Source organism: Pan troglodytes, chromosome 6, assembly GCF_028858775.2.
Source record: "Pan troglodytes isolate AG18354 chromosome 6, NHGRI_mPanTro3-v2.0_pri, whole genome shotgun sequence".
Lineage (NCBI taxonomy): Eukaryota > Metazoa > Chordata > Mammalia > Primates > Hominidae > Pan > Pan troglodytes.
In genome coordinates this window covers 7,512,787-7,534,904 of record NC_072404.2, presented here as the reverse complement: position 1 = coordinate 7,534,904, position 22,118 = coordinate 7,512,787, and the positions used below count along the sequence as shown (strand labels likewise).

The window sequence follows — 22,118 nt, the reverse complement described above, 5'->3', positions numbered from 1 at the left end:
AATTTTTGTATTTTAGTAGAGATGAGGTTTCACTGTGTTAGCCAGGCTGGTCTCAATCATGGTCATGGCTGTAAGATGGTCTGCATTTGTCAAAACTCACAGAACAAAACACGAAAGGAGTGCATTTTACTGTATGCCAAGTAAAACTTTTTTTTTTTTTTTTTTTTGAGACACAGTCTGTCTGGCTCTGTCACCCAGGCTGGAGTGCAGCGGTGCAATCATAGCTCGCTGCAGCCTCGACCTCCTGGGCCCAAGCGATTCTCATGCCTCAGCCTCCCTAGTAGCTGGGACCACAGGAGCACGACACCACACCAGGCTAATTTTTAAATTTTTTGTAGAGACAGGGTCTTGCAGTGTTGCCCAGGCTGGTATTGATCTCCTAGGCTCAAGCAATTTGTCCACCTTGGCCTCCCCAAGTGTTGAGATTCCAAGTGTGAGCCACCACATGCAGTGCTTATATCGTCATTTTTTAAGTTAAAAATAGAAGAAAATAAAACACCATCCCAGCCAGGAGCCCCCAGACCTGGCCCTGGGGGAGGCGGGGTCCCTGGGCCACCCCCGATCCTAACGCCCTGTCCTTTGGAGCTATGTCCCAGGAGAAGAGCGTGAGCCTGCCACACATGTGCTGGACAGAGAGTGCCCATGCACTGCCCTGACACCAGAGAGACCCTCAGAAAGCCCCAGAGAGAGCCGCAGGGCTGTGAGCAGCTCAGAACGCAGCGCTTTCGCGGAGCAGCCGGGAGGCTCCTTGCCCAGGACAGGGAGTCAGGAACCTGGCTGCCCGGTCTCGTTTCCCTTTTCTCTAGGGCTACCAGGAAGGTCAGAGCTGAGGCTGAGGCCCAATAACAGCAACTGCAGAGGACCCGGCACCGGCACACACAGGCCCTGCGCTTCTGTTATGGCCTTGACAGTCTATTCCAGCTTCTGTCTCCCAGGGCCCGATTCTGAACAGTCACGTCCTTGTCTGATTTATAATCCTCTACCTGCGTGCGCCTGGCCCGTCTCCCCAGAGGACTGCGGGCTGGGCCTGTGTCCTGGCTACCTCTGCAGAGCCAGCACGGGGTCAGGCTCAGCAGGTGCCTGTGACGTCAATTACAGATGCCAACACCTTCCAAAGACAAAGTGCTTTGTCATTAGGTGACTGGATGGGGAGAGAGGGACCCAGATAAGAGAAAGACAGAGAGAGAGAGAGAAAAGGAGACAGAGACAGAGACAGATGCACAGCAGACAGACCAAAGGAGACAGAAAGAAATAGGTAGACAGACAAACGGAGAAACCAATAGAGACAGACCGTGAGAGAAAGAGACAGAGAGACACACACAGACAGGCAGGCTGGCAGAGAAAGAGACAGACCAAGAGAGACAGAAACCAGAGAGACAGAGACAGACAGAGAGACAGAGACAGGCAGGCCATGGGAGACAGAAGGAGACAGGCAGACAGACACATGGAGAAAGAGAGAGAGACAGACACAGACAGAGATGCAGAGACAGACAGACAGACAGACAGACTGAGAAAGAGAAAGAGACAGACCAAGAGAGACAGAAATGAGAGAGACAGAGACAGACACAGACAGAGATGCAGAGACAGACAGACAAATAGACACATGGAGACAGACAGACAGGCAGACGGACAGACAAAGAAAAAGAGACCAAGAGAGAGGAAAGAGACAGAGAGTGGCACACAGACAGACAGACAGACAGACAGAGAGGTGGGCAGAGAAAGAGAAGAGAAAGACCCAGACAGACAGAAACAGACAGAGAAAGAGAAACCGTCAGACAAAGAGAAACAGACTGAGAGAGATGGAAACAGAGACAGACTGAGAGGGACAGAGACAGAGAGAAAGAGACAGAGAGAGACAGAGGGATGAACAGGCTCCTGGCCTCCTAGGAAGATGCATAATTTCTGAGAGGAGGGAGGGGGAGGACCTCCCTCCCCCAACCAGAGAGTGAGGAGAATAAGACACCTCCCTCCCTCCCCAACTCTGGACCCAGCCCCAGCCCCAGCCCCTCCCCAACCCTGGACCCAGCCCCAGCCCAGCCCCTCCCCAACTCTGGACCCAGCCCCAGCCCCAGCCCCTCCCCAACCCTGGACCCAGCCCCAGCCCAGCCCCAGCGCTGCACAGGAGCGTTCTGTGGCCTCTGCTGCCCCCCAGAGGCGTTCACTGGAAATATGCCCTCCTGACGCGGCTTCCCAGTGGCTGGAGACAGTCCAGTCGCTCCTCCTTCCTGCCCTCATTCCTGCCAGGACCCCGCTCAAATCCCCTCCTGGGGTGCACCTGTGGCTCACGGGTGTGTCTGTCCAACGCTAACCTCCCTGGCTACAACTACTGCAAGTATTTTTCCTTATTTTCCCTTTTTATTTCTTTTTTGGTTGTAAAAATAAAATGTTAGCTATAGCCGGGCACAGTGGCTCACACCTGTAATCCCAGCACTTTGGGAAGCTGAGGCGGGAAGATTTCTTGAGCCTGAGAGTTCAAGGCTGCACTGAGCAGAGATCTTAACACTGCACTCCAGACTGGGCGACGGAGCAAGACCCTGTGGAAAACAAAACAACAAACAACAAAAATGTCAACTATAAAAAATTCATATAGAATATGTATGGACGTTGAAAGCTGGAAGTCCCACCTAATTCTGCCCCACCACCCCAGTCGACCTTGGTGACACGGCATCACTGCTGGCCTTCTCCACCAGGCAGGAGGTCCTGTATTTCCAGGAGGTCTTTGCTTACGGGCCCATCTCATTCTTTTTTTCAGCTGTCTTTGTAGGGGAGCATTTTCTCCTTCCTTTCAAATCTCTTTGAAATTACTTCCTGTTCTACTTGTTGGCAGTAGGGTCATTTCTGCTTTTCCTGGCTCTGCTTTGACCTGCAGGCATTTGTTTATTGTCTGTCTTATATCTTCATGGGGGTGGTAGCGGGGGGCCTTGGATCAGCTTCCAGCAGAAAATGCTCATCGAGTGAATGACCAAGCAAACACTTCTCTTACGGATGGATGGATGGATGAATGGATGGATGGGTGAGTGGATGGATGGATGAGTGGATGGATGTGTGGGTGGATGGATGGATGAGTGAATGCATGGGTGAGTAAATGGATGAATGAGTGGATGAGTGAATACATGAATGGATGATCGGATGGATGAATGAGTGGATGAGTGAATACATGAATGGATGAGCGGATGGATGGGTGAGTGGATGGATGGATGAATTGACGGGTGGATGGATGGATGGATGAGCAGATGGATGGGTGGGTGGATGGATAGATGGGTGAATGGATGGATAGATGAGTGAATGCATGGGTGAGTGGATGGATGAATGGACGGGTGGATGGATGGATGGATGAGCAGATGGATGGGTGGGTGGATGAGTGGATGGATGGATGAGCAGATGGATGGACAAGTGGATGGATGGGTGGGTGGATGGATGAGTGGGTGGATGGATGGATGGATGGGTGGGTGGATGGATGGATGGATGGATGAATGGATGGATGGGTGGGTGGATGGATGGATGGATGAGCAGATGGATGGGTGGATGGATGGGTAGATGGGTGGGGAGATGGGTGGGGGGATGGATGGATGGATGGATGGATGGATGGATGGATGGATGGGTGGATGGATGGGTGGGTGGGTGGATGGATGGGTGGGTGGATGGGTGGATGGATGGATGGCTGGATGGATGAGTGGATGGATGGATGGGTGGGTGGATGGATAGATGGGTGAATGGATGGATAGATGAGTGAATGCATGGGTGAGTGGATGGATGAATGGACGGGTGGATGGATGGATGGATGGATAAGCAGATGGACGGGTGGGTGGATAAGTGGATGGATGGATGAGCGGATGGATGGGTGGGTGGATGGATGAGCAGACGGATGGGTGGGTGGATGGATGGGTGGGTGGACGGATGGATGAGTGGACAGATGGGTAGGTGGATGGATGAGTGGATGGATGGGTGGATGAATGGATGGATGGGTGGGTAGATGGATGGATGGATGGATGGGTGGGTGAGCAGATGGATGGTTGGGTGGATGGATGGATGGGTGGATGGATGAGCGGATGGATGGGTGGGTGGATGGATAGATGGGTGAATGGATGGATAGATGACTGAATGCATGGGTGAGTGGATGGATGAATGGACGGATGGATGGATGGATGAGCGGATGGATGGGTGGGTGGATGGATGGATGAGTGGATGGGTGGGTGGATGGATGGATGGGTGGATGGATGAGCAGATGGATGGGTGGGTGGATGGATAGATGGGTGAATGGATGGATAGATGACTGAATGCATGGGTGAGTGGATGGATGAATGGACGGATGGATGGATGGATGAGCGGATGGATGGGTGGGTGGATGGATGGATGAGTGGATGGGTGGGTGGATGGATGGATGGGTGGATGGATGGACAGATGTCTGTTCGGATGGACAGATGTCTGTACAGAGCAACTGAGACGTGCCTGCACTGCTGGAGGGAATGCACAGTGGTGCAGACACTTTGGAGAGCAGCTTGGAAGCTTCTAGAATTAAGCACGTATCTGCCATGCTACTTAGCAATCCCACTCCCAAGTATTTCCCAAGAGAAGTGAACATTTATGTTCTCGCAAACACCTGTACATGAAGGTCAATGGTGGCTTTATTCATAGTGGACCAAGCTGGATATAACCCAAATGTCTTCAATAGAAGAATGGATAAATAAACGATGGTGCATCCAGACAATAGACTATACTACCCAGCAAAAAAAAAAAAAAAAAAAAAGAGATTAATTACTGATGTGGGCAACAACCTGGTTGAATTAGTATCTTCAATAGAAGCCAATCAGGAAAGGCTACACACCACATGACTCTGAGATAGGAGGCAGCAGGACGGGTTTCAGAAGACACAGGTCACAAAGACCCCACTGATAAAACAGAGTGTGGTAGAGAAGCCAGCCGAAACCCACCAAATCCAAGATGGCGAGGAAAGCGACCTCTGGTCGTCCTCACTGCTCATTACATGCTAATTATAATCCATTAACATGTGAAAAGACACTTCCACCAGTGCCATGACCGTTTACAAATGCCATGGCAACGTCGAAAAGTTACCCAACATGGTCTAAAAAGGTGAGGAAGCCTCAGTTCTTGGAATTCCTCACCTCTTTCCCAGAAAATGCATGAATAATTCAGCCCTTTGTATAGCACATGATCAAGAAATAACCCTAACAATAGCCAGTCAGCAGCACCCAGGGAAGCTCTGCCTATGGGAGTAGCCACCCTTTTATTCCTTTACTTTCCTGTCATCCAGGCTGGAGTGCAGTGGCATGATCATAGCTCGCTGCAGCCTCGGACCCCTGGGCTTAAGCGATCCTCTTACCTCAGCCTCCCAAGTAGCTGGAATTACAGGTGCATCTCACCACGCCCAGCTGATTTATTTATTTTTTGTAGAGACAGGGTCTTGCTATGTTGCCCAGGGTGGCCTCAAACTCCTGGCTTCAAGTGATCCTCCCAACTCAGCCTCCCAAGTAGCTAGGTCTGCAGGCATGGGCCACCACACCCAGCCTTATCTTTAGCTTGAATTTGTGTTGTTTTTTGTTAGCTGTCAGAGTTGCATTGAGCAGTATCCCCTGTGGCTATCAGTTGTACCTTGACTTACAGAATGACAGCTGTTTGGGTTTGCAAAGGCCTTTCACAGTCTGAGTGCAGCCTCCCAAATGCAGAAATCTCTGATGCAAAGCCCCACAGGCCCAGGGCTCGGTTCCTATGGGGCAGGGCTATCCCCACCTGCCATGGAAGGCCTCGGAAAGTTCCGGCATTCAGAAAGTGCTCGTGCTGTGTCCAGTCTGCCTGCTCCAGCCCGCCATGCAGTCAGGCCTCTAGACTCACCCACAGACACAGACAGGACCTTCGGGCAGTGAGGCCCTTCCCACCTTCCCACCCCACCACACTCCCTACCTTCCAGAGGCAGGACCACCGGGCTACCCCTTCCTCCTTGATCCCGCATTCCCCACCGCAGTTCAAGAGTCTTGAGAGTAGATAGTAACCCCCCAGGAAACACAGCAATCACAGAAGTACAGACCTGGAGGCCACATTGCCAATCTGCCCATTTTACAGATGAGAAAACAGAGGCCCAGGATGGGAAGGGAATCATCCAAGGTCATCAGCAAGTTAGAGGTGAGGCCGAGGCAGGGCTTGGGCTGTGTCCTGCCTCCCGGGTCAGTCCCCATCCCTACACCCCCACACTACCTCGTGAACCACTTGCTTTGCACGTCTTGTTTAATTCAATCCAGTTCCACAAACGTTCATCCAGGGACCGTGACACACAGCACGCTGGCTCTCCGTTCTCTCCTGGAAGAGCGAAAACGCAGCAATAATGAATGAGCTTCCACTCAGGCTGATGAGCTTTGTCATCAAGCTCCACACCAGGCAACGGGGCGGCTTCTTTGCCCGGGGAAATAACTTCTTAAAATATTGAAATAAAGGCTTTTAGAAATTGTACATGGATTAAGGTTTCATTTCTTAAAGAACTAAACAAATAGTGCAAGAGGTGACGTGGCAGGTTTCAATATTTGCAACAAAGACAGAAAGCGTCACGCTAGAAACGAAAAGATTTTAAGACCGGAGCTTGGCTAAGTTTGGCAGAAAACAAAGCGACGTGCTCGACTCAATTCTGCGCCACGATGGAAGGCGGCCCAGCAATGGTGGGTTTCCTTTGTGTCTACTGTGTGGTGTTAAACGAAATACTTCAGTTCACATAAAACTCCAAAGCTTGGCTGGGCTCCGGGGCTCACGCCTGTCATCCCAGCACTTTGGGAGGCCGAGGCAAGTGGATCACCTGAGGTCAAGAGGTCGAGACCATCCTGGACAACAAGGCGACACCTCGTCTCTATTAAAGATACAAAAATTAGCCGGGCGCGGTGGCGGGCACCTGTAATCCCAGCTACTCAGGAGGCTGAGGCAGGAGAATCACTTGAACCCGGGAGGCGGAGGTTGCAGTGAGCCGAGATCGCACCACTGCCCTCCAGCCTGGCAACAGAGTGAGATTCCGTCTCAAAAACCAAAACCAAAAACAAAAACAACAAAAACAAAACTCCAAAGCTCGGGGTATCCCTGGGCCACACAGTACTCACAGCCCTGGCGGAGCTGAGGCTACGCCCAGCAAGAAACGCCACTGGTCTCTGTTTTAATTTTTTTTTTTGGAGACAGGGTCTCACCTGTCGCTCAGGCTGGAGGGCAGTGGCACCATCACAGCTCACTGCAGCCTTGACCTCCTGGGTTCAAGCCATCCTCCTGCCTCAGCCTTCTGAGTAGCTGGAACTATAGGTGTGTGCCACCACCCTCGGCTAATTTTTAAATCTTTTTGTAAAGATGGGGGTCTCGCTATGTTGCCCAGACTGGTCTCAAACTCCTGGGCTCAAGTGATCCTCCCAGCTCAGCCTCCCAAAGTGCTGGGACGACAGGTAAGAGTCACCGCACCTGGCTCCAAGCCGTCTTTAAATACTCCCCGAGGAGAGCTTTTATTTCCTTTCTAGATGAGTCTCTCCCTGGATCCTTATAAACTGGATTTGTTTTTTAATAGGATTCTTTAATTTCCTTTGGGAAAAATTTGAATTTTACATAGACGACCCTGGGTTTTGGTCTTTTGATAAAATATCTGTAATTTTCAATTGCAGATTGAATCTTTTTTTTTCCTCCAAAAACCACAGCAGCAGATGCTTCTTAAATCGTGCCTCCCCCTACCCTCAACTCGGACTATCAAAGTTTAGAAAAAAAAAAATAAGGGTTCATTATGTCTTTCCAGATACCTGGGTACTAAAGGTCATCTCTGCCTTGTGGAGCGCTCTCACTGAATCATTTATATTTCTGTGCTGCTACTTATTCAAGTGTCTTTGCAACCGTAGCTTGCAGGTCACGGCCAACAGCAACTCTACAGGCACACAGCAAGACCACAAGATTGTCACACCCAGCTGGAGGCACAGCGAAGGCAGTGATGAGGCCGGTGGAAAAGCCGGACTCCCAGGGGCACAGAGTCTCCCAGGCCCCGGCTGCAGGTCTGCCAGTGTGGAGGAAGATCTTGGCCGGCCACAATGGCCCGTGCCTGTAATCCCAGCCATTTGGGAGGCTGAGGTGGGGGGATTGCTTGAGCCCAGGAATTTGAGGGCAGCCTGGGTGACATAGCGAGACCTTACCTCTACAAAAATATTCTTTAAATGAGATGGATGTGGTGGCATGCACCTGTAGTCTCTGCTACCCAGGGGGCTGAGGTGGGAGGGTTGCTTGAGCCTGGGAGGTTGAGGCTGCAGTGAGCTATGATCGTGTCACTGTACTCCAGCCTGGGTGACAGAGCAAGACCCTGTCTCAAAAAAAAAAAAAAGAAAGAAAGAAAAGAAAAAGGCCGAGCATGGTGGCTCATGCCTGTAATCTCAGCGCTTTCAGAGGCCGAGGCGGGCAGATCACCTGAGCTCAGGAGTTCGAGACCAGCCTGGCCAACATGGCAAAACATCGTCTCTAATAAAAATACAAAAATTAGCCAGGCGTGGTGGCGGGTGCCTGTAATCCCAGCTACTCAGGAGGCTGAGGCAGGAGAATCACTTGAACCTGGGAGGTGGAGATTGTGTGAGCCGAGATCGCGCCATTGCACTCCAGCCTGGGCAACAACAGTGAAACTCCATCTCAAAAAAATAAAAGAAAGAAAGAAAAGAAAAGAAAAGAAAAAGAAAAAGATTTATAGCCCAGCAGTGAAGCCTGCCCACTGTCACCCCTCCTGGCCCTGACTTCACCTCCTCTGCAGGGACATTGTGTGTCTGCTTCTCCGAGTCAATATCCAGCTTCTTTTTCTTTTTTTGTTTGTTTGTTTGTTTGAGATAGAGTCCAGCTGTGTCACCCAGGCTGGAGTGCAATGGTGCAATCACAGCTCACTGCAGCCTTGACCTCCTGGGCTCAAGAGATCCTCCCACCTCAGCCTCCCAAGTAGCTGGGACCACAGATGCCCACTACCATGCCCACTGATTTTATTTTTATGTTTGATAGAGACGGGATCTTGCTGTGTTGCCCAGGCTGGTCTCGAACTCCTGACCTCAAGCGATCCTCTCGCCTCGGCCTCCCGAAGCTCTGGGATTAAGTGTGAACCACCACGCCCGGAAGTGTCCAGCCTCTACACCATCACAGCCCACCTCGGTAGCCAGAACTGTGGCACTGAGGCTGTTTTGACATTTGCCAGGCCCGTCAAGGGGAATTCAGGAAGTGTAGGTTGGCTTCATTGCTATGTCTAGTCTTTCCGCTTCTTGCAAAAGCCTGGGAGTACAGAGAGCTCAGAACCATTGACCACAGTGGGTGTCTATTCATCTGTTACGACCAGTGGGTCCCTGTGCCCCATGAAGGGAAGGAAGCTTCACTGAGCATCTCTAACATGCATGTTCTGCACTGGGCCCTTCTGGAAAGGGGATGTCATCGACTCCTCCCAACTATTCAGCAAGCAGGAATCAGTTTCTCCAAAAGGAATAAAGCACTCGACACAGGCCACAGCAGGAACAAACCTCGACATTGCGCTCAGTGAAGAGAGCCAGACACAAACAGACACACAGTGTACGGTTCCATTTATAGACAATTTCCAGAACAGACAAACCCACAGGGTCAAGAAGTAGAATCGTGGCCAGGCGCGGTGGCTCACACCTGTCATCCCAGCCTTTGGGAGGCCGAGGAGAGTGGATCACCTGAAGTCAGGAGTTCAAGACCAGCCTGGTCAAGATGGTGAAACCCCGTCTCTACAAAAATACAAAAATTAGCCAGGCATGGTGGCGGGCGCCTGTAGTCCCAGCTACACAGGAGACTGCGGCAGGAGAATCGCTTGAACCCAGGAGGCGGAGGTTGCATTGAGCTGAGATCACACCACTGCACTCCAGCCTGGGCGACAGAGACTACGTCTCAAAAAAAAAAAGAATTGGCCGGGCGCGGTGGCTCACGCCTGTAATCTCAGCACTTTGAGAGGCCGAGGCGGGCGGATCACAAGGTCAGGAGATCAAGACCATCCTGGCTAACACAGTGCAACCCTGTCTCTACTAAAAATACAAAAGAAACTTTAGCCGGGCATGGTGGCGGGTGCCTGTAGTCCCAGCTACTCAGGAGGCTGAGGCAGGAGAATGGCGTGAACCCAGGAGGCGGAGCTTGCAGTGAGCCGAGATGGTGCCACTGCACTCCAGCCTGGGCAGCAGAGCCAGACTCCATCTCAAAAAAAAAAAAAAAAAAATTAGAATCATGGTTTCCAGGAGATGGGGGAGGGAAGAATATTAGAATATTTAGAACCCCTCATTATATTATGTAATTGAAGTATTTTTTTAACTCCCAAATGCATGGGAGTTGCTTTTACATTCATTCATTTATTATCTTTTATTTTATTTTTTTTGAGACAGGGTCTCTCTCTGTCGCCCAGGCTGGAGTGCAGTGGCACGATCTCAGCTCACCACAGACTTGACCTCCTGACCTCAAGCGATCCTCCCACCTCGGCCTCCCAAGTAGCTGGGGCCACAGACACACACCGCCACGCCTAATTTCTAAATTTTTTGTAGAGATGGGAATTACCTGTGATGCCCAGGCTGGTCCCAAACTCCTGGGTTCAAGCGATTCTCTTGCCTTGGCCTCCCAAAGCACTGGGATTACAGGCATGAGACACTGAGCCCAGCTCTACATTAATTTAGTTTTTGAATAGTGATTGGTTCAGGGACCAGCATGTGACCCAGAATGGTCTAAGGAGAGTCAATCCTGGGACTTCTAGAATTATTGAGCAAGAGAAGCTACGGAGAGGTAACTAGGCCAGGGGAGACAATTTCACCATAACCCAGAGACAGCCCATCTGAGAATGAGGCCGGAACAATTACAGAATAAAGAGGCCAGGCAGGGTGCCTCACGCCTGTAATCCCAGCACCTTGGGAGGCCGAGGCAGGTGGATCACTTGAGGTCAGGAGTTTGAGACCAGCCTGGCCAACATAGTGAAACCCTGTCTCTACTAAAAATACAAAAATTAGCTGGGTGTGGTGGCACACACCTGTAATCCCAGCTACTCAGGAGGCTGAGGCAGGAGAATCACTTGAACCCTGGAGGCGGAGGTTGCAGTGAGCCCAGATCGTACCACTGCACTCCAGCCTGGGCAACAGAGCAAGACCCTGTCTCAAACAAAAAAAAAAAAAGAAAAAGAAAAACGAGCCAGAAAGAGAAATCCTTTCAGCCCAGGCTCCTTCCACTTGTATGAACCCATCGGTCCCCCTGCAGGAGCAGAAGACAACTGGACATGGGTTTCTGTCTCCTACCCTTCCCTCATTCATTCCAAAACCTCTATAGCCTAAATAGAATAAAATATCTATGTCTAATGTCTGTGTCACTGGCCTGTATCACAAATGTCTTCTCCAACTGTCTGCTAACCAGCTCCTCTTAAAAGGCTGGCTGAGAGAAGTGAGAATAATGATCATTTCTATAGAAAGATGATTCTACCCATGACTGCACCACACAAAAACTTCGAGGGGATGTTGCGTTGACAAGACAGCCACAGCCAGGCACAATGGCTCACGCCTGTAATCCCAGCACTTTGGGAGGTTGAGCTGGGCAGGTCACGAGGTCAGGAGATCAAGACCATCCTGGCCAACATGGTGAAACTCCATCTCTACTAAAAATACAAAAATTAGCTGGGCATGGTGACGCACACCTGTAATCCTAGCTACTCAGAAGGCTGAGGCAGGAGAATTGCTTGAACCTGGGAGGATGGAGGTTGCTGTGAGCTGAGATCACATCACTGCACTCCAGCCTGGGCGACAGAGCAAGACTCTGTCTGAAAAAAAAAAAAGAAAGAAAGCCGGGCGCAGTGGCTTACGCCTGTAATCCCAGCACTTTGGGAGGCCGAGGAGGGCAGATCACGAGGTCAGGAGATCAAGATCATCCTAGCCAACATGGTGAAACCCCATCTCTACTAAAAATAAAAATAAAAATAAATTAGCTGGGCATGGTGATGCACACCTGTAGTCCCAGCTACTCAGAAGGCTGAGGCGGGAGAATTGCTTGAACCCAGGAGGGTGGAGGTTGCAGTGAGCTGAGATCATGCCACTGCACTCCAGCCTGGGCGACACAGCAAGACTCTGTCTCAAAAACAACAACAACAACAACAAAAACAGCCATTCAGGCAGCCCCTGGGGGCCCTGTGCAGGTCCTGATAGTCACCATTCCAGCAGCGTGTAGAGAGCCCTGCCAGGCCCAGGACGTCCCAGCTATACGGTCCATTTGCACTCAAGCTGCTCCTTGTCAGGTCTAGAGCAGCAAGGTCTGTTTATCTAAGGATCGGGAGAACAGCTGGTTAATCATAAATGTAACAGCTAAATTTACGATATTCCGAGCCTGGGCAATATGGCAAAACCTCATATCTACTAAAAACACAAAAATTAGCTGGGCGTGGTAGTGTGTGCCTGTAGTCTCAGCTACTCGGGAGACTGAGGCAGGGGGGATTCCTTGAGCCTGGGAGGCTGAAGCTGCCGTGAGCCATGATCACGCCACTGCACTCCAGCCTGGGTAACAGAGTGAGACCCTGTCTCCAAAATAAATAAATTAATAGATAAAATAGGCCAGATGCGGTGGCTCACGCCTGTAATCCCAGCACTTTGGGAGGCTGAGGTGGATGGATCACGTGAGAATGGGAGTTCAAGACCAGCCTGACCAACATGAAGAAACCCCGTCTCTATGAAAAACACAAAATTAGCCACGTGTGGTGGCACATGCCTGTAGTCCCAGCTACTTGGGAGGCTGAGGCAGGAGAATCGCTTGAACCCAGGAAGTGGAGGTTGCAATAAGCCGGAAATAGCGCCACTGCACTCCAGCCTGGGCAACAAGAGCGAAACTCCATCTCAAAAAAAAAAAAGATAAAATAATGAACATATAACGTTCCAACGAATTGCTGCTGTGTGTTGGCTGCCCCTCTAAACCCCACAAGACAGGCACCCTCATTTTTCATCTTCATTTTTAAGCTGAGAAACTGAGGCAAGTTGCTCAAAATTAACAGCCAAGGAGGTTGATTCTGATGCCTAAAGTTTTACCTAATCTAAGATTTGCCGTACCTGGGAGTCCTCCTGGTCTGAAGACCAGACTATCCGAGTTCCTGCCATTACAGGGCAGCAGAGGAAAACAGAAATCATCGTTAACACAAAAACCGTTACTTCACTGGTGTCCACTCACACACCCCTCTCCGCCGAGCTTCAGAATCTTTCCTGTTGAAAGGATGGGAGAGCGTGTCGTGAGGCTGTGGAAATACAAAGCACATCAGCTGCAAAGCCAAACCGTCTATCTTCCAAGAGACGTAAGGTTTCAGGAATCTAGGCCAGGCACGGTGCCTCACGCCTGTAATCCCAACACTTTGGGAGGTCAAGGTGGGCGGATCACCTGTCGGGAGTTCGTGACCAGCCTGACCAACATAGAGAGACTCCATCTCTACTAAAAACACAAAATTAGCCAGGCGTGGTGGTGCATGCCTGTAATCCCAGCTACTTGGGAGGCTGAGGCAGGAGAATTGTTTGAACCTGGGAGGCGGAGGTTGTAGTGAGCAGAGATTGCACCATTACACTCCAGCTTGGGCAACAGGAGCAAAACGCCATCTCAAAAAAAAAAAAAAACGGCTTCAGGAAGCCCACAAATGGGATGCCAGGGACGCTCAGATGGAGACCAAAGCCGTGGGTCAGTGTGGGAGGCCCTGGCAAAGCCACACAGGCAGGCGGCTGAGAGTGAGGCCACGCCCATGGTTAATGGCCGGATGGCCCTTCAACAAGAAAGGGTGTTGACTATTAAATGATGAAGAGAGACGTGGCCAGGTGCGGTGGCTCACGCCTGTAATCCCAGCACTTTGGGAGGCCAAGGCGGGCGGGTCGCAAGGTCAAGAGATCAAGACCATCCTGGCCAACATGGTGAAACCTCGTCGCTACTAAAAATGCAAAAATTAGCCAGGCGTGGTGGTGGGTGCCTGTAATCCCAGCTACTCAGGAGGCTGAGGCAGGAGAATCGCTTGAACCTGGAGGGTGGAGATTGCAGTGAGCCAAGATCTCGCCACTGCACTCCAGCCTAGCGACACAGTGAAATTCTGTCTCAAAAAAAAAAAAAAAAAAAAAAAAAGAGAGAGACTTGTGGGGAAATTGACGGTGTCCTTGCCCATTTTTGTAAAACCAATCCTCTTCATCCTGGAGCTGGGAAAATCACACACAATGGGAAGGATAACGTGTGTAGCGATCATACAATTTGTAGGAAAAATTACAATCCTACCAAATCGGCACTTGACTAAGTTTTTGTTGGTTCTACAAATGCACACACCATAGCATTATCACCGACAATTTATTGAATATAAGACAAATTTAAGATACTTTGCTTTTTTTTTCATTTTTCAAAATAACTCCTCGAACTCTTTGCCCCACAATTGGCACCATTACTATTAGATTCCCATTTTATGTGAATGCACTTGAGTGAGTCTCTTTCCAGTTCCTTTACCCTTGGGTACTGGAGAACAGTCAATGGCATGCATGCAATGAGGTCCTCTTCCATTCTTCTAGATATATAAATTCTGCCCAGGCATCCATCCAGGCTGCCAGAAAGTCCCTGGACCACCACCTCAGCCTAGGACAACCTTCCATCTCTCATTTCTTTCCTACTGTCTTTATCTTAGATCTAGACCCAAACCACCCAAACAATCCCTCACATAAGTACTTAGCAGTGTCATCAAAAACAACATCCAGGCTGGGTGCTCACGTCTGTGAGCAAAAACATGGCGAAACCCAGTCTCTACTAAAAATACAAAAATTAGCCGGGCGTGGTGGCAGGTGCCTATAATCCTAGCTACTCATGAGGCTGAGGCAGGGGAATCACTTAAACCTGGGAGGCGGAGGTTGCAGTGAGCCGAGATCGCACCACCGCATTCCGGCCTGGACGACAAGAGCGAGACTCCGTCTCAAAAAACGACAACAACAACAAAAATCCATCTTGTTCTTCAACATCCCTTTTTTAAAGGTGATAAGTTTATTTCAGAGGGTTTTCTTTGAGAGGACAGGATCAGATTTCTTATATCTATTTGCCTACAGAGAGGGAGAATACACAAACAGGTGAATAAAAGCGAGTGAACCTTTTGAAGATTTCAGATGGCAAAGCAATCCACTGGCAATTTGCTTGTGGGGTATGTGTGGGTGGATGTGTGTTTAAATTTAGAGCCGACAGAAACTTAGACTTTCCTGGGAAGTTGATATGCTTCCTGTTTTTTGAGTGTTAGAACCATGAAACTCATCATCTCTCCTTTTGTGTACTGGCTGCCAAGAATGCTCAAAAATGAATTTCCCCTTGATTTCTGTCTATTTTGATCATTTTCTGTATGCATGCTTTTTATTTTAGGCCTCCAGAAATCATCATTGGAAGGAGCATGCTTCATTTGACTTGACTTGGATTGGATACGAAGTCATCAAATGGTGAGAAGAGGGAGTCAAGATCTTCCTTGGAGCTTCAGTGGTGTAAATGTCAGAGGTGTTTGAACCAGAGCAACTCCATCTTGAATAGGGGCTGGGTAAAATGAGGCTGAGATCTGCTGGGCTGCATTCCCAGACAGTTAAGGTATTCTACGTCACAGGATGAGGTAAGAGGTCGGCACAAGCTACAGGTCATAAAGACCTTACTGATAAAACAGTTTGCAGTAAAGAAGCTGACCAAAACCCACCAAAACCAACATGGCGATGAGTGTGACCTCTGGTCGTCCCAGCTGCTACACTCCCACCAGCGCCGTAAGTTTACAAATGCCATAGCAACGCTAGGACGTTACCCTAAAGGGTTTAAAAAGGTAAGGCACGAATAATCCACCCCTTGTTTAGCATATCATCAAGAAATAACCACAAAAATGGGCAACCAGCAGCCCATGCTGCTCTGCCTATGGAGTAGCCATTCTTTATTCTGTTACTGGTGGAGGGTGTCCAGGTTCTTGGCATCTTGAACAAAGAATTGGACAAAATGCACAAAGCCACCGGGCGCGGTGGCTCACACCTATAATCCCAGCACTTTGGGAGGCCGAGGCGGGCAGATCACCTGAGGTCAGGAGTTCAAGACCAGCCTGGCCAACGTGGCAAAACCTCGTCTCTACTAAAAACACAAAAGTTAGCCGGGCATGGTGACGCACGTCTGTAATCTCAGCTACTCAGGAGGCTGAGGCAGGAGAACTGCTTGAACCCGGGAGGCAGAGGTTGCAGTGAGGATCACGCCACTGCACTCCAGCCTGGACAACAGAGACTCCGTCTCAAAAAAAAAAAAAAAAATGCACAAAGCAAGAAAAGAATGAAGCAACAAAAGCAGAGATTTTTTGAAAATGAAAGTACATTCCATGGCGTGGGGGCGGCCAAAGCATAGGGGCTCAGGGCCCCATTACAGAACGTGTGGGGGCTTAAATACCCTCTAGGGGTTTCTACTGGTTACTTGGTGTACGCCCTATGTAAATAAAGAGGATGAAGTAAAGTTACAACATCATTTACTCAGTGTACACCCTATGGAGAGGGTATTTCCTGTCATAGCTGAAGTGTTCCCTGCCTCCAGACCCTGTTTTCCTGCCTCAATTCCTTTACTTTTCTAATAAACTTGCTTTCACTTTGTGGACTCGCCCTCAATTCTCTCTCGGGGTCTGGATCGGGACCCCTTTCGGATAATATAGACAGAAAATACGGCCTTGACATGGTTGTCAGGAAACGACAGTAAGGCCTCCGAGGGTGGGGTTCTGAAGGGATGTTAAACGCCCCACCCCGAGGAAGGCTCTGGAGGCTCCTCCAATCGCTTTCAGCCTCTGCTAAAGATGTCCGACCCTACCAATAAAACTTCCAGCAGCGGGGCGTGGTGGCTCACGCCTGTAATCCCAGCACTTTGGGAGGCCGAGGAAGGCAGATCACCTGAGGTCAGGAGTTCAAGACCAGCCTGACCGACATGGTGAAACCCCATCTCTACTAAAAATTTAAAAAGTTAGCCGGGCCTGGTGGCGCACGCCTGTAATCCCAGCTACACAGGAGGCTGAGGCAGGAGAACTGCTTGAACCCAGGAGGCGGAGGTTGCAGTGAGCCGAGATCGCGCCACTGCACTCCAGCCTGGGTGACACAGCAAGACTCCGTCTCAAACAAAAAACCTTCCAGCTTGGAGAAACTGAGAGTGAGTAGTAGGGAGTGAGGGGGTCCCTGGGAGGAACCAGAACTCATCCCGCTTCAAGATGGGGCTGGCCCCCTTCTTGGCCTTGGCCGGGGCTTCGTGTCACGGAGCGCCCGAGGGACTGTCGGAGCCCACCCCAGCCCGCCCGCCGCCTGAGCCTGGCCGAGCTCTCTGCACCTGCACACGTCTGTAAAACGCGGATGAAACGCTTCTACTGAACCGGGTGGCTGAGATGAAATGAGTTATGGGTATAAAGCGCTTAGAGCGATGCCTGGCGGACACTCGGTGCCAAATAAGCGTTCGCTGTGGCGACGATGACGCCTCCAGCCCAAAGCCCGTGGTCGAGCAGGGCCGGGCTCCCAGCGCTAGGGGGTTCCTAGGCGCGGCGCTTCGGGAGTCCTGGACACAGACACGGGGGACAGAGCTCCTACCAGCGACGATCCCGAGGGTCTGCAGCAGAGGGGCTGAGGCCCGGGACGGGGGTGGTCGCAGCGCCCTTTCCTGAAAAAACGGGGTCCGGCTCTAAGGCGCCCCCAAGCCCTGCCGGCAGCGCGGAACCCGAGCCGCTCAGAAGCCCGGGAGCCCCAAGTCTCCGGGACCAGAAGCGCCGCGGCCCTGACTTCCGGAAGTTGGACGGAATCTGCGGACGGGGCGGGCCCGCGTGGCGCACGCAGAGCCACTTCCGGGCGCGGCGCCGGCTTGGTGAGCGCGGGTACCCGCGGGCTTCCCCGGGCGGCTGCGTCCCCAGTAGCCCGGCCGGCCTCGGCACCGCGTGTCGTGGGGGTGCCGGGCCGCGGCTGCAGGGCCGGGGCGGCGGCGAGGCCGAGGGGCGAGAAGCCACTGCCCGGCCTGGCAGTGTGAACGTGCAAGTCGATCCCCTAACCCAGAAAGCCCCAGGCGCGGTCGCTATGGGCGGCCCCGCTCCTGCTTCTGTTTTATTTTTTTACGGACAGGGTCTCGCTCTACCGCCCGGGTTGTAATGCAATGGTGTGATCACGGCTCACCGCAGCCTCGACCTCCCGGGCTGAAGCGATCTTCCCGCCTCAGCCTCCTGAGTAACTGGGACCACAGGCGCGCCCTGCTGATTTTTTTATTTTTATTTTTGGTAGAGATGGGTGTCTCGCTATGTTGGCCAGGCTGGTCTCGAACTCCTGGCCTCAACGATCGTCCTGTCTCGGCCTCCCAAAGTGCTGGGATGACAGGCATGAGGCACCGCGCCGGGCCCCTTCTTTTGAATGGGCCTCCTTGCGTTTCCGTTTCAATGCCCCGTGCTACTTTTTTGGGAGCCCCAAGGCTGTACTGTTTGATTGACTCCTTTTTTTCCCCTTTCTTTTTAACCTAAATTAAAGCTGCCACTGCAGAGCCCCGCCATGGAAGACACGCCGTTGGTGATATCGAAACAGAAGACGGAGGTGGTGTGCGGGGTCCCCACCCAGGTGGTGTGCACGGCCTTCAGCAGTCACATCCTGGTGGTGGTGACCCAGTTTGGGAAGATGGGCACCCTGGTCTCCCTGGAGCCCAGCAGCGTGGCCAGTGACGTCAGCAAGCCTGTGCTCACCACAAAAGTCCTTCTGGGGCAGGATGAGGTAAAGTGGATTGGCTGGGAACCGTGGCTCACGCCTGTAACCCTAGCACTTTCAGAGGCCTAGGTGGGCAGATCGCTTGAGGCCAGGAGTTTGAAACCAGCCTGGGCAACACAACAACACACACACAAGTCACTACAAAAAAACAAGTGCCTACAAAAAAAATATATAGAGAGAGAGGCTGGGTGCAGTGGCTCACACCTGTAATCCCAGCACTTTGGGAGGCTGAGGCGGGCAGATCACTTAAGGTCAGAAGTTCCAGACCAGCCTGGCCAACATGGGGAAACCCCATTTCTACTAAAAATATAAAAACTAGCTGGGTGTGGTGGCACATGCCTGTAATCTCAGCTACTCGGGAGGCTGAGGCAGAAGAATCGCTTGAACCCGAGAGGCGGAGGTTGCAGTGAGCTAAGATCGTGCCACAGCACTCCAGCCTGGGTAACAGATACAGACTTGGTCTTAAAAAAAAAAGAAAAAGAAAAGGAAACAAAAAATTAGCTGGGCCTAGTGGTGTGTGCCTGTGCTCCCAGCTACTTAGGAGGCTGAGGTGGGAGGATGGCTTGAGCCCTGGAGGTTGAGGCTGCAGTGAGCCATGATTGTGCCACTGCGCTCCAGCCTGGGTGAGAGAGCAAGACTCTGTCTTTAATAATAATAATAATAATAATAATAATAACAATAATAATAATAAAGTGGTCAGGAAGGGACCCCCAGGGAGGAGCATAAACCTCTCCAGTGGCTGTGATTTGTCAGTAAGGACATGGGGCATCTGGCGGACAAATACCCCTACAGCGATAGCATTTTGCGGGCATTTGTGGGTCTCAAGGCGCCCTGCTTGCCCTCAGTGGATGCTTTGTCCAGCCCGCAGGCATTTTATCCAGCAGACAAGCAGAAGCAGCAGTTTTGTCATTCGAGCCGCCTCCCCTGCCATGGTACATTACGTGAGCAGGCGGCTGGCTGTGCTGTGCTCTGTGGAGATCACACGTGAGATTCGACAGCACTCGCCTCTGCAGGCTTCTCTTTCCTGGGTTCTTTTAGATGAGAGAGAGCCAGAAGAGGTGGGACTGCGGAAGGCGCTGGGAAAATGAATGGAGTGATGGTCTTTAGCAGTGTGCCCGTGACTGGAGTGTTCTGAGTGCTGCCAGAACTCTGAGTCACAGTTGCATGGACTTATGTGGCGGTTAATGGTGGTGTGGGAAGCCTGCCTGGGTTCCTAAGGGATACTTCATGAAAGCATTGAGGAAAAAACCAGGTTTCTTGCAGTTAAAATGGTTTCTTCTCCTTCCTTTCACCAGCCTCTCATCCATGTCTTTGCAAAGAACCTGGTAGCATTTGTGTCTCAAGAAGCTGGCAACAGAGCAGTCCTCCTCGCCGTGGCCGTGAAGGACAAAAGCATGGAGGGGCTGAAGGCGCTGAGGGAGGTGATCCGGGTGTGCCAGGTGTGGTGACCTGGAGGCAGCCGCCCCGCGCTGCTCAGCAGGACATGTGAACACCCAGACACCCACTCAGGGACTCAAGTCTCGCCTCCCTCCCCGGTGGAGGGAGGAACTTTGGCACTAGCCCTTGGAGCCAGGAAAAAATACTCGTGTCTCAGGCAGACTCTTACTCTGGTTACTAAGATCATCTGTGCATGACGGGGAGGGTGGAACGGGTCCCGGAGGAGTCGTGAATGGTTCTCACCAGGACCTGAATCGTTGCTTGTGTTTGAGAATTGGAGGAATGAGTCAGCAGGCGTGGCTCATGGCCCCCCCATGTGCAGGATCAATTGTAGGAGGAAATTTCTTTTTTATTAAAAGCAAATGTGTATCCCAAAATACTTCACTGTCCTCCTTAACAGTAGCGAGACATTGCAGCCGCACAGCATGAGTTCAGTTTCATGGGCTTCATGAAGGGAAGCTTGTTGGGCAGAAACGCAGAGGGACGTAGTTCCCAGGGACTGGGTGGATCCCATGCTTGGGCCTGTGCACGCTGTCACCCAGCTCCAACTCCAGTAACTTCTCTGAGCCTGCTGGGAAGCTGGTGGCCATCCGCGGACATCTCTTACTATCTTAATGTGTGTGCCCGTTACCGTGCTGCAGCTGGGGACAGACGCTGGCCTCTGAATCCTGAATAGCAAGGGAGGGGAGACGCTTCTGTCAAGGGAGCAGCGTGCACAGAGGTCAGGAGGGAGGAGCACGGGAGGGCAGGGCACTGTGGGGTGGGTCGCCAGGGTTCACTGGGGTGTGGCTGAACATGACCTCCGTGTGGGGGTAGGCGGGGGTCCTTCTGTGCTGAGGCTGCAGGACTTAGTCTTGTGGGGAGCAGTGTTGGCAGGCATTGGCCTCAGGGTGGCATTTACAGCCCTGATAAGTGGCAGCCTGGGCCCCGCCTGGCTCTCCCTCCAGCCGCTGCGAGGGACGCTTCACTGATCCTGCCTGAGTTGGGATTTCTGAGGCTGGAAGTCGGAGCTTTGGACCCCTTCACTCTGACAGTCTCGCGAGAAACAGCAGCAACTGGAGAGCTGGGTTGGGTGACGGGATCCCGAAGCAGAAACCAGGCGGGGCTCTGGAGCGAAGTGAGCGCCCAGCGGGCCCTTCCAGGGAGTTGGGGGTTTACTGCCTTAGGTACCTGTAAACAAACGGGCATAGGGTGTGTGTGGAATCAGAAAGGAATATTCCCCTTTTTCTTTTTCTTTTTTTTTTTAATGGAGACTGGTTTCTGTGTTGCCCAGGCTGGTCTCAGAACTCCTGGCCTCAAGTGATCCTGCCACCTCAGCCTCCCAAAGTGGTAGGATCACAGGCATGCATCCTGCTTATTTCTTTCCTTTTTCTTCTTCTTCTTTTTTTTTTTAATTGTCACGCCTATTACCCCATTCTGAACCCCTGCTTGTTTCTTTTTTTTTTTTTTTAAGGCAGAGTCTTGTTCTGTCACCCAGGCTGGAGCACAGTGGTGCAATCTCAGCTCACTGCAACCTCCGCCTCCCGGGTTCAAATGAGTCTCAGCCTCCCGAGTGGCTGGGACTGTAGGTGTGCACCACCACGTTTGGCTAATTTTTTTGTATTTTTTGGTAGAGACGGGGTTTCACCGTATTGTTCAGGCTGGTCTGGAACTCCTGACCTCAGATGATCCACCCTCCTCAGCCTCCCAAAGTGCTGGGATTACAGGTGTGAGCCACCGCACCCAGCCTAACCCCTACTCATTTCTAATGGCTTCTGAAGTCCTGCAGTTTTCTTTTTCTTTCTTGTTTTTTGAGATAGGGTCTCACTCTGTCGCCCAGTCTGGAGCGCAGTGGTGCAGTCTCAGCTCACTGCAGCCTTGACCTCCCAGGTTCAAGCCATCCTCCCATGCTCAGCCAAGCCACCCAAGTAGCTGGAACTACAGGTGCTTGCCTCATGCCTGGAGCGCCTAATTTTTGTATTT

The 22,118-nt window shown here is 51.5% G+C and overlaps 1 protein-coding gene and 1 long non-coding RNA gene across 6 annotated transcripts; one reads left to right on the top strand and one right to left on the bottom strand.

Annotated features, from left to right (window-relative positions):
* Positions 1-153: 153 nt before the first annotated feature.
* LOC107976035 (uncharacterized) lies at positions 154-17,659 on the bottom strand. 3 transcript variants are annotated; one of them, XR_010158761.1, is made up of 5 exons: positions 17,571-17,659; positions 13,056-13,205; positions 6,211-6,312; positions 2,417-2,534; positions 154-1,108 (listed from the first exon to the last, which is right to left on the bottom strand). It is a non-coding gene; the product is annotated as an uncharacterized LOC107976035 (long non-coding RNA). The 3 variants fall into 3 exon arrangements; XR_010158760.1 differs by having other exon boundaries at positions 17,317-17,606; XR_010158759.1 differs by lacking the exon at positions 154-1,108 and having other exon boundaries at positions 2,162-2,534; positions 17,317-17,606.
* Positions 17,660-17,759: 100 nt separating this feature from the next.
* PSMG3 (proteasome assembly chaperone 3) lies at positions 17,760-20,533 on the top strand. Of its 3 annotated transcripts, none has more exons than XM_016957001.4 (3): positions 17,760-17,841; positions 18,489-18,725; positions 20,015-20,533. In XM_016957001.4, the coding sequence occupies exons 2-3, from the start codon at positions 18,510-18,512 to the stop codon at positions 20,165-20,167; spliced, it is 369 nt and encodes a 122-aa protein (XP_016812490.1). In that variant the 5' UTR covers positions 17,760-17,841; positions 18,489-18,509; the 3' UTR covers positions 20,168-20,533. The 3 variants fall into 3 exon arrangements, with proteins under 3 accessions (XP_016812490.1, XP_063671220.1, XP_016812489.1); XM_063815150.1 differs by lacking the exon at positions 17,760-17,841 and adding an exon at positions 17,849-18,004; XM_016957000.3 differs by lacking the exon at positions 17,760-17,841 and having other exon boundaries at positions 17,849-18,725.
* Positions 20,534-22,118: the final 1,585 nt, after the last annotated feature.